This window comes from Microplitis mediator, chromosome 9 (assembly GCF_029852145.1).
Source record: "Microplitis mediator isolate UGA2020A chromosome 9, iyMicMedi2.1, whole genome shotgun sequence".
NCBI classification, from domain to species: Eukaryota; Metazoa; Arthropoda; class Insecta; order Hymenoptera; family Braconidae; genus Microplitis; species Microplitis mediator.
The window spans coordinates 12,689,209-12,702,001 of record NC_079977.1 but is presented as its reverse complement, the minus strand read 5'-3'; the positions used below and the strand labels follow the sequence as shown (position 1 = coordinate 12,702,001).

Below are 12,793 nucleotides of genomic sequence, written 5' to 3'. Positions count from 1 at the left end.
TTAAATCATTTCAAATCCTGTTAAATCATGTTTTCAGGATTAAATAGTATTTAACAGAATTAAAAAATTTGAATCATGTTAAATCCTTCTGAATCATATTTTCAGGATTCGATAGCATTCATAAGGATATAAATTTTTTTAATCCTGTCAAATACTTTTGTTTAATCAGGGATATCTTTTCTTATTTGATTATAGAGTATACATTTGTTTATAACCATATTTACTGTTAACCATAGAACAAGGGCCTATTCATGATTTTTATGCGTGTGTTTTGTTTAGGTTTTAAGTATCGGGTGACAGGAAACGTTCCAAGACCACTCAACTATATTTATATTTCTCTGAATACAAAATGAAGATTTATTTATCTATTTATTTAAAGTTTCTTATAATAAAAATATATAATTTAATAAGTATGTGCCACGACGATTTATTATTTAAATTATTTTCTAAATATTGATAAGACGCAATAAGTGTTGTAAGATATCAATATATAATTTCAAATGAAATTTAAATGCGCGCCTATTTATGGATCTCAAGTTCATTAATTCATTAACAGGTGGAGGCACCTGAGGCCACTGAGGATATAACAATATTTTGCATAGAGATATTTTACATAGAGATAATTTTACATAGAATTATTTTGCAACATAAATATATTTAGTATTGATATTTTCGCATAGAAATCTAAGAGAGTTGTATGTTGGTAGAGGACTAAAAGTAGAGAAGTAAAAGGCACGCTTGTAACCGGGTACGGTATGAATACCCGCCGCTGATTGTACATATGTACGTTGTTCTAACGCGGGTGCTGAAGGGTTAAGCATTAAATATTAGTATTTACCCTAATAGCACATTTTACTTGAGCAAAAGTTTACTGTACAAATGTTTCGTTGAATTTTTCGTCAAATTTCTGTCAACTTCGGACTTTTCCATTTTTTACGTCAATTTGTATGCAACTTGCTATTGAATTTGATGTAAATTTACTGCTCGAATTAGAATGTAAATTCACTTCAAAAGTTGACTAGAAAAAAGTTGTCTTTAATTTTCAGGCAAATTTTATGTCAATTTATCGTTAATTTGACTTGAAAAATTGTTAAGTATATTTTTACCCTCAAATTGTAGACAATTTTATGTATAAATTTGCTTACCTTCTGAAATGGTAAGAATGAACATTACCGACTGTTTTTTTTCGTAAAAGTTTACCTTTAAAGTGAAGAAAAATTAACCGCAAATTTTTATTTTCAACTTTTGCTGTGAAATTGTCTGTAAATTCGGGCAGCAGATTTCAGGTAATTTCAACATCAAATTATCGTCAATTTCAATGCAAAGTGGCTATTAGGGTATATGCTAAGATATGCTTGCTTTAAGTTGTTAGAAATTCACTAGATGGCAGCATTTTCGCTTGCTTGGTCCGTTATTTAACAAACGGTCATGTGACGGTCCTATGACCGTCCGATGACCAAAAAAAACGTCAATGACGGGACCGCTCGCATCTCTACATGTACTGATAGCCAGGGTTCCTCGTCCAAAAGTTGGTATTCATTAGTTTGCGACCAACTTGACGACAAGCTGTTGACAAATTTAGCATTTGCAACTTTTGGCTACAAGTTACCGACTACTTTCTGAAAAAGTTCATGCCAGTATGGAGCCGCAACTGGAATGCAGGTTTCTGAGAAAATGGAAGGCAACTTACCGTCAACTTATTGAATTTCCAACTTTTGTCACCAACTTTCTCAGAAAGTGTCTATCAACTTTGGAAGTACCCTAATAGCACAGTTTGCTTTAACAAAAGTTTACTTACAGAAGTTTTCTTGAATTTTCCGTCAAATGTCCGTCAAATTCGGACTTTTCTGTTTTTAACAATAATTTATAAACACCTTGCTGTACAATTTGACGTAAATTTACTAACCGAATTAGAATGCAAATTCACTTCAAAAGTGACTAGAAAAAATTTGCGTCCATTTTCGGTCAAATTTTTACATCAATTTATTGTTAAATTGACTTGAAATATTGTTAAGTATTATTTTACCCTCAAATTGTAGACATATTCATGAATAAATTTACTTACCTTCTAAAATAGTAAGAATGAACATTACTGACTTGTTTTTTTTCTAGTAAAAAGTTACCTCAACAAATTGAGCAAAAATTAACCGCAAATTTTGCTTTACAACTTTTGCTGTTAAATTGTCAGCAAATTAGGGCAGCAGATTCCAGGCAATTTCAATGTGAAATTACTGTCAATTTCAAGCTAAAGTGGCTACTAGGGTGTGCTATTAGGGTACTTCTATGTCACTCTTTTGCAGTCAATTCAAAATCAAATACCAGCTTAGATTTCCGACAACTTGCAGTCAAATTGGCATCTGGTGGTAAAATACATAAAATATCGTATCGAACGAGTGTCCGTGAAACAGCTTACATGGCGTCGAATACTAATTATGAGTTCTAAGCACTGTTGTCACATTTTATGATACAGTGTTTCACATTTTCCGTTTGTTTACATTTTACATTAAAATTATGTCAGTCTGAACAAACTTACTGCGATTGACTTTTAAAATTCACTGCGATTGTTTCGAAAAGTCAAAATTTAATCATAAAAATAAATGATAGTGACTTATACATGTTATAAGTGTTAACAGCAATGACCTTGATTACTGTGATTTCCCCATTTTACTTTTTCCGTATTTTTTAATAATTTATAAAGATTTTTTTTTTTTAAGTTATCTAATTCAATAATCGTTCGTTAAAGTTTTCATATTTTTTAAGCTATTCATCACTTATAAAAATTGATTTAATACATTGTTGTCGATAAAACTGTAATGATGGAAGTAACGACTGATGAAGAAGCGCAAGCAGTTCTTCTTGATGGAATGGAAGCTACACAATATATTACAATTCAACGTGCTGATAATGAATCAATAAATAAAGTCCCATTGATAACTTTAAATGGTGAGTTAATATCCGAAGGGATGGTTGTTGACATGATAAATGCTGGAGTAGGAGCAGATTACAATTCTGCAACTCCGTATTATGAAACTGACGATCTCTTACCACATGAATTAACTGAGGTACGTAGTCGATTCAATTATAAGAATTTATTTATCTGTTAAAATAGTTGGAAATATATTAAAAACTTAAATACATTTTATATTAAAAATTTAGGAGGATCGTAAATTAGCTGCAGCTTTGGTGGCAGTTCAACTTCAACAGCAACAAAAACATCAGCAAATTCATAATCAACTACATCAAGATGATCCGGCTTTACCTGATGTCAGTCAATTAGCTACATTATCACCTGTTCATGCTTACGCCATACAGACTATTGCTGATCCTGAACCATCGTCGATATACTCAGCAATACAATCATTTAAACGTATCAATCATCATGTTAAGCAAGAGTTTATAAATGTTAAAAGTGAATATGACATTGACGTATCGGCTGAAAGTAGTGAAGAAGCTACAATACCGGTATCAGGACATAAACGATCGTTACCTCATAAAAAACGTATTGCCAGAAAATTAAAGCAACAAAATAAAACAAATCTCAAACATGATTCAGGAAAAAATAATCAAGAAGTTGTCGTTTTCAACAATATGAATGAAAATTTAAGTCAATTATTCAAATGTGAATTGTGTAATTGTGAATTTAATGCACAATTGAAGTTTTTTGAACATCTTAAGGTAATTCAGAAATTTATAAGAAGATTTTTTAAAAATGTAGCTATTATATTTGTTCTCATGGCCGATTTTTCAGAGAATGTTGCCATTCAGAGTTGCGAATTCTTTGATGAGAATATTTGCAATCAAAAATTAAATTTTCAATGCGTGATTTAAATTACATCGATTAAAATTACGAAATTAATTTTTAATTCAATAACTTCAATTGATAAATTGAAAAATTAATTTTAATTGAGAAACATGAGATTAAATATTAAAAAATTACTTTTAATCCAGAGACGTGGGATTCAAAATTAAAAAATTACTTGTTAATTCAAACACATGGGATCAAAAATTGAAAATTACTTTTTAATTCAGATACGGTATGCAATCAGATAAGTAATCAAGACAAAAAACTTGACAGCACTTATAACAGGAAAGAATACTGTTTTACTTGATCTTCAAGTTTAAATATTTTTAAACTTACTCTTGATCGTCAGATATAATAGAATTTGAAATAAAGAGATCATTCATAGTTAAGACTTTTAAGAATTAAATTTTTCGAATAATTTTCAGTGCAAACAGAGAATTTAAAATTAAAATAACACTAATCCGATGTTCGGAATTGAAAATTTTTTATTTAATTTTTGATTCGAAAATAGAATATTAAAAAAACCGAATGTAATTTTTTAATCTCTTTTAGCTATGGATAGTTAAAATTTTTGATTTCCTTTTCAATTATTAAATATGGAATTAGAGATCAGAAAGAAATTTTTTAATCTGGTTTTCCGAATTGAAATTTCTTATTTAATGTTATATTTGAAAACGTAGATTTAAAAACTAAGCCATTACATTTTAACTCTACTTTACGAATTGAAAATTTGAAATTTAATTTTTAATTAAAAAATGTTGGATTAAAAATTTAAAAATTATTTTCAATTCTAAGATATTGAATTAAAAATTAAAAAATCATTTTTAATTTGTTGTTTTTCGATTATGAAATATAAAAAAAAAATTAATTGAAGCACTCACATTATTTAAAATAATTAGTCGATCGACTCGACTCGGTAGGTTTAAAAAATACTATCAATTCAAAATATATGTACAGGGTGATCCAGAATTGATTTCACTGCGAGAAAGTTTAGATAGAAAAGGTGATTCTAAGCATAAAGTTCCTTTGCCACTTTTAAAAATTTTGAGTAGTTTTTTGAGTTATTTAACATTTCAATTGACCAATCATTTACGCGAACTGGTATTTTAAAAAAAGTGAAAAAGAATAAATATTAAGTTTGGCAACGACGCAATCGTTAACTTCAAGTCAAACATAAATTTTCTATTTTAAAAATTTTGAATTCTGCAAAAGTTCGGAAAAAGAAAACAAAACGCGCAACTACAACCTCAAAAATACTCTTATCGTACTTTTTTTAACTTTACTTACTAAGAATGGTCAATAATAATTATGCTTTCATCATTAGAGTCAGGACCACTGACAATTAAAGCACAATTATGTTTTTGGGGCATTCCATGCTAAATCGATCACTTTGGAACCCGACCCCATTCAATTTCGCGGATAATGTTTTATTATTTTCTATCTCACTAAAGGCGAATCTCGTAATTTTTTCAAATTTTCGTACCCAACCAAAAAAAAAAGTTACGAATTTAAAAAAAAAAATGTTTCTTTTATGTTTAAAATTCCATAACTTTGGCAAAAATAGACTTCGATCGAGACGCTTCTAACTTCCCGCTAAAAAAATTGGAAATTTTCAAAAATTCGGGAAGTTATTGGTTTCGGACCGATTTACGAAAATCGAATTTCTAAGAGATCTTGACGTTTTGAGGTCCTAGAAGCTATTCTGACTAATTTCTAGATGATGTCCGAGTGTATGGATGTATGTATGTACGTACGTATGTAAATACCTGTATCTTTTGAACGGATAAACCGATTTTAATCTTTAAGGTGTCATTCGACGCGGCTTGTCAATATTTTTAGGCTGTACAAAATTAAGCTTGATCGGTAGAGCTCGTTTAGAGATATTCCAAAAATAACATTTCTTCAAAAATGTTTTTTTTTGAATAACTTCTAATGTGCTCGGTGTATTGAATCCAAAATCAACTGGGCCCTAAAACGTTATGAGCCGCGACGAATGCCACCTTAAACATCAAAATCGGTTCATTCGTTCAAGAGTAACAGTTGTCGAAAGAAATAAAAAAAAATTTTTTTTAGTTTTTTTAAAATATCTCAGAAACGACCAGATGAGTCAATTCCAAAATCTGATCAGCTCTAGAACACAATAGAATACGTCGATTGCCGCCTCAACCATCAAAATCGGTTCATTCGTTCGCGAGATATCGTGGGAGAAAGAAATGCTAAGAAACGGTTTTTTTCGAAAACAATGGCAGACAAAAGTATTTTCGAGCTCGAAGAGCTCGAACATCTACTCACAACAACGTTTTCGAGCTCCTTCAGCTCGAAAACAGTGGGAAGTTTTAGGGCTGGCCTGCAGGGTCTACCAATAGACCGATTTTTTAACTTTCCGCTGAGAAAATTGTAAATTTTCAAAAATTCGGGAAGTTATTGTTTTCACCCCAATTTTCGAAAATCGAGTTTTCATCAGATGTCGACGTTTTGAGGTCCTAGGAAGCTATTCTGACTATTTTCAGAATGATGTCCGAGTGTATGTGTGTGTGTGTAAACTCTTTGTAACATTTTAACTAATGAACAGATTTGGATGGTTAAGGTCCCGATGAAAAAAGATTATGTCTAATCAATATATATTAGACCGGTTCAAAAAAATCCGCAGTGAAATATCTTCCTAGTCATGAAAAAAGGAGTCTGTGAAAACGGGAGCTCTTAATATCAGTTTTAAAAGGTCGCTCATCGTATATTTCTATTTTACGTTTTTTTAGGAGCTTGGCATTAAAATGGAAATAACTAGAAAACAATGCAGAATTTGAAAAAAATTTTTCAATGATAATTTGTAGAAAATAAAATTGTCTACAAAAATGATTGAATAACATTTTATAATAAGTTTGATAGTTTTGCCGGAAAAGTAAAAAGATATCAAAATTTACTCTTACTTGACTTCGAGCTCCAATAACTTTTGAACAGATGGATTTGTCGAAAAATGATAGGAGACTTTTTTTGTAGAGCGTTAAATTTTCTACAAAAATATATGCTGGGCTTATTCGTACAATCAGCCATTGGTGCCAAGGTGAAAAATTCCAAACTAAAAAAGTTTTTTTTTCCATGTTATTTAAACGTAAAATAGAAATATATGATGAGAGACCTTTCAAAATTGATATTAAGAGCTCCCGTTTTCACAGGCTTCTTTTTTCATGACTAGGAAGATATTTCACTGCGGGTTTTGAAAAAAAAAAAATAGTCGATTTTTTTGAACCGGTCTAATATATATATATATATATATATTAAATAATATGATAATTTTTCAATATCAATGTTATTAAATTTTTATTCTGTCAACTATCAATCAAACTTAAATCCCCAATACTTAAAAAATGTTAAAAGGTTTCGGCAGCAATTTAAAAGTATAAAGTATCTATTTGATTATTTGAGTTAAGTAATGCCATAAACGTTTCTTAACTGTAAGTGTATAACAGACTAGAGGATCAGACTACAAACCATTGATAACCAAAGTTAAGCAGCATCGGCGTGGGACATTAATTGGATGGGTGACCTCGTAGTAAAATAATTGTCGATAGTTAATAATTTTTTTTTTTTTATTTAATTTTAACCGACATTGATATTGATGAAGACAATAAATCCTAATTAAACTACTTAATTTTTATAAATAACTTCCCGAATTTTTAGAAAATCATCGATTTTCTCAGCGGGAAGTTAAAAATATCCTCAAAGTTTCAGATCTCTATCTCAATTTTAACCCGTGCCGCACAGCGATGTAAGTTTCCCATTTAAATAACACGGGGCTCTCGGCATTGAACGATTAAGTTTTTATTTCGGCTAAAGTAATTGTTTGAAAAAATTTGAAACACTGTAGACTTTATCCTCATATTAGCAGCTACTCCTTAGAATTTTTACAGATTTTCAGCTACTATAATTTTGGGGGTACAGCATGATGAAAAAAAAGAAAAAAATTATTTTTTTGATTTTTAACTAAAATTTTTTTCAAATAACATATCAAATCAGTCTGCATCCTTATCAGAAGTTCTTACTTTTTTTCATTCTCGCACCTAAGTGGGTGAACGATATATCTTTTTTGCACTAATACAGTAATCAGGAACTTTGCATTAGCGTGCAGTAAAGTGTTCCTTAAAAGGATTTTTTTAATTTATTACGATCACCTCACAAACGGTTTTAATTACGGCAGAAAAAAATTCCCAGAAAGTTTGAGCTCTTAATTCCAACGGGACCACGTGTCGCAAATTTTGTTTTTGTGATTTTTTAAGTTTATTATATTTATTTATAAAAGAAAACTATTTTATTAATAATTTATTATAGTTAGAAAATTGTAAACAAATAATTATTTTGATATTATAATACACAAAACTATCAACCTTTTGTTTATTATTTATTGCTTAAAACAAATAATAAACTTAAAGGTGACCAACTTATTTAAGCAAATATTGGAAGAAATTTAATTTATTGATAATATTTATCAACTGTTAAACTGAGACATAATATGATTAGTGGCATTGATAAACCGCCCGCATGAAAAAACTTTATATGTGAAAACATATATGATAGAATATATGAATATTATAATGTGATATATTGTACTATATATAAAATAATATTTATATTTTTGCCGTATTAATATATGATAATATATTGAAAAAAAATATATGGGTCATTCCATGTCAAATCGACAAATTTTTTACCTGACCCCCTTTGATTTCGCTGAAAATTTTCTATCTTTTTCTACCCTCCGAAAGTTATTTTTCAGAATTTTTTCAAATTTTTTTTCCCGACTCGAAAAAAGTTATGAATTTTTGAAAAAAACCGCTCTTTTATTTTTAAATTGCCAGAACTTTTTCAAAAATTGACCGTTTGGGAACTTTTTTTTTTCAAAATTTTTGTTTTTAAATGTATTTTTCGAAAAAAAATATGAAAAAATTTTCAGAATCCCAGATATATGAAATATTTTCGTTTTTTTGAAAAAACCGTAATTTTCTCAAAGTCCGACCGTTTTTTTTTTTTTTTTTTTGCTCTAAAAATACTTCAACTAATTCTGCAATGATCCCCGTTAATCAAAAGATGTGACGACAGTCGCTTCTAATTTTTTTTCTTGATTATAAAAAAATTTTTGTTGAATTTTTGCTGATTTTATATAACTTTGTTATGAAATTTTTTTTAATTTCCTCGTGAAACCTCAAAAGTTGAAAAATAAAATTTTATTGGAGAATTTCAAGTGATTATCGTCTAAGAAATTGTTATTTTTTTCAGAAAAGTAAAAAAAAGGACTTTTCATACTCTTAAATAAATTCACCGTCTCTTAACATCTTTAAATAAACTAATAAAAGTACAGGGCCGGATAGCTCAACTGGTAGAGCACTCGGCGCGATACCGAATTGGTCTGGGTTCGATTCCCAGTTCGGGCTATCTATATTTTTCTCAATTTATCTATAAATTGTCTTATTGAGAAGGTTATTTGCATGTTTGCATGTTTAGGTTTCCACTATATTTAAATATAAAAATAACTTTTAAACCCATTGCATTTTTGAAGTTGTCATATTTCAGTACCAAAAAAAAAACGTCCATAAGAGTTAAAAAAATAACGTCAATGAGAGAAAAAAATTATTTTTTTTTAAAAAATAACAATTTCTTAGACGATAATCACTTGAAACTTCCAATAAAATTTTATTTTTCAACTCTTGAGGTTTCACGAGGAAATAAAAAAAAATTCATAACAAAGTTTTATAAAATCAGCAAAAATTCAACATAAATTTTTTTATAATCAAGGAAAAAAATTAGAAGCGATTGTCCTCACATCTTTTGATTAACGGGGATCATTGCAGAATTAGTTGAAGTATTTTTAGAGCAAAAAAAAAAAAAAAAAAAAAACGGTCGGACTTTGAGAAAATTACGGTTTTTTCAAAAAAACGAAAATATTTCATATATCTGGGATTCTGAAAATTTTTTCATATTTTTTTTCGAAAAATACATTTAAAAACAAAAATTTTGAAAAAAAAAAGTTCCCAAACGGTCAATTTTTGAACAAGTTCTGGCAATTTAAAAATAAAAGAGCGGTTTTTTTCAAAAATTCATAACTTTTTTTGAGTCGGGAAAAAAAATTTGAAAAAATTCTGAAAAATAACTTTCGGAGGGTAGAAAAAGATAGAAAATTTTCAGCGAAATCAAAGGGGGTCAGGTAAAAAATTTGTCGATTTGACATGGAATGACCCATATTGCTAGAATATATTATCAATATATTTATCAATATATGACTTTGTATGTATGTTTTACATATACATTTTAATATATCTTTTTTATATTGATATATTATATCGAAAGTAGTATACTAATTAATATATAGTATTTTTTATATATGTTTTCCAATATATTGCAAAATATATGGTCTCCAATATATTGTAAAATATATGGCACTTTTTTTACTTTTCTTAGGTTATTGCCAGTAAATATAAGGTCAATGAAAAGAAGGAGAAAAAAGAATAAATTTGACTTTTTTTTGTGGAATTGTTTAGAAATTGAAAAAGTATATTGAAAAAATCAAATTTTCAATATATTGCGAAAAATATAAGTTTTAATATACTGGAAAAAAATAACTCCGATATACTGCGAACCATATATTTAATCATATAAATTGTTTCACATATAATCAATTATATAGAGACCATATAGCACTAATTATATGAGTCAAAATATATGGATATACATATCAAGTTTATTATATTATATCTATAAATTATATATATACTATCCATATATGATAAGAATATATTGAGCATTACCCATGTAACAATTTCCTGTTCAAGTCACTGGTCAAGACACTTTTCTCAAGAACTTTTGATAGATTCTAAATAGGCTTGCTCAAGATAACGTACACAAGTTGATCTTGTGAAAATCTTTCGTAAGCCTGGTCTCAAATCCACTAGTTGTCTATGTCTTTATATGACTCTGTATCTTGCTGCAGACACTCGTCTACAGATTTATATTGCAAGTCGTGCGCAGGACTTGTTTAAAAACTTTGTTTAATGTTATACTTCAAGAATTGTACAAGAATCTTGAATATATCTTGCTAAAGATGTGTTGATACAGTTAACTTGAGCATATCTTGTACCAGAATCTATCTGCAGATGCTTGGGCATATCTTGCGCCAGATCTGCTCAAGACGTGTCATATTACACTGTCTATCTCACTTTTGTCTCTCTCACTCTACCCCCTCCATCGGCACACGTTACCAGAGCTCAGTGGTACTCAATTGAAGTTATAATCGGACAGAAAAACATTTTTAATACGGTATTCATTTGCAAAATTAGAAGCGCCGTAGTAATTACAAGTAAAATTTAATTTATAACCTATAATAAGATATGTTTTTTGATAGATGGTTTGATTTTAATAAAATTATTTTTTTTAATTATTTAAGGATAACACGAAAAATGCTATGAAATACGATAGTGAAATGTTTTAAAATTTTTTTTTTTAAATTGTAATCAGTTACTTTGACACTAAAATACAGATATTGATTGTTACGAACCCGGCATCATTCATCCCTTACTCATGTACACGGAAAGAATTTTCGTATGAATATTGCCATGTTATTTATTCTAAAAATTACTCTGAATCGAGTAATCTTGGACCATTACGACTTTTTAATTTCGAATAACGAAATTTTACTCTTTCAGTGAGGAAAAATCAATCAGATTAATTTTTACTCACAATTGCGAGTAAAAATTACACCTAGCGGCTGTCTAAATAAATTCTCTCTAATTCAATTTTTACTTGTAGGCTATAATAAAAAGTTGATGATTCAATTTATAAAATCTATATTGAATTACAATAAAAATTACAATTAATAAGCTGAAATTTAAAAAAAAAAATCTAAAAACCATCTAATTGCCTTAGGATATGACTTAAAATAAATATTTTGAAAAAGAATAAAAAAAAATTACTCTTATTGTGTTCAAAAAGAAAAGATACAAATTTTTTTTAATTTTAAAATAAATATTAAGTTATAGAGAGATACAGAGATCGTCTTTTTTTCTAAGCCTACGTTTGTATGCGTAACATGTAAGTTGTCGCGAGCAAAATAAAAGACATTTAATTGAAGCCGATATTAACCGAAGATTAACGGAGACTACTGAAATATTACTCTACAGTTTAGAGTAAAAATTACTCTCATAGATAAGAAAATTTATTCGAGTTATAAGGAGTTTTTCATCAAACAGTTAATGGGTTTAAAAGAATGGTATATTGGGAAGTAAAAATGAATAGATTAAGATGAGATATTCACAATAATCGATTAAATATAAGACTTTTAAAAAATTACTCAGTAGTAAAGTAATACATAGTCTAGCAACGTTAATATTTAAAAAAAAAATATTAAATTTAAAACAAAATATACCAATTTTTTGCAACGGCCCAGGATTACTCGAAATTACAGAGTCATTTTTATCAAAAAATTCTTTTCGTGTATATGGGGCATTCCATGCCAAATCATCGAGGTTTTGACCCGACCCCCTTCGATTTCGCTGAAACTTTTTTATCATTTTTTATCCTACCAAAGACATTTTTCTGAATTTTTTCAGATTTTTTTACCCAACCCGAAAAAAGTTACGAATTTTTTAAAAAAACCGCTCTTTTTTTTTTAAATTGCTATAACTTTCTCAAAAATTAATCTTTCAGCACTTTCTTTTTTTATAAAATTTGTGTTTTTAAATGTAGTTTTCAGAAAAAAATACAAAAAATGTTTCGAAAGTCACGATATATGAAATATTTCAGTTTTTTCAATAAATCCGTTATTTTTTCGAAGTTCGACAACTTCGATTCTCAATTTTTTTGTCTCAAAAAAAACTTCAACCAAGACAGTATTCAACCCCGCTATTCCCATTTTGTGCTGACTTTCCTTTATATTTTTGTTTTTCGATTGAAAATACAGAAATTTCTAATTTTGACTTATTTTTTATGACTTTGCGCTGAAGTTTT

General features: G+C 28.5%; 1 protein-coding gene across 9 annotated transcripts in view; it reads left to right on the top strand.

The window, feature by feature from the left end:
• The first annotated feature begins 2,389 nt into the window (after nt 1-2,389).
• LOC130674842 (myoneurin-like) overlaps nt 2,390-12,793 on the top strand; it is a 230,982-nt gene continuing 220,578 nt past the window's right edge. For 6 of the 9 annotated variants that reach the window (XR_008991143.1, XM_057480264.1, XM_057480267.1 and 3 more), the window contains exons 1-2: nt 2,392-3,062; nt 3,157-3,675. Coding sequence is in view for 8 of the 9 variants with exons in the window: in XM_057480264.1 (XP_057336247.1) it covers nt 2,814-3,062; nt 3,157-3,675 (768 nt within the window). In the remaining variant the exon portion in view is untranslated. Of the gene's footprint in view, nt 3,063-3,156; nt 3,676-12,793 lie in introns of all 9 variants that reach the window. The other 3 variants (XM_057480262.1, XM_057480261.1, XM_057480266.1) reach the window with 3 other exon arrangements.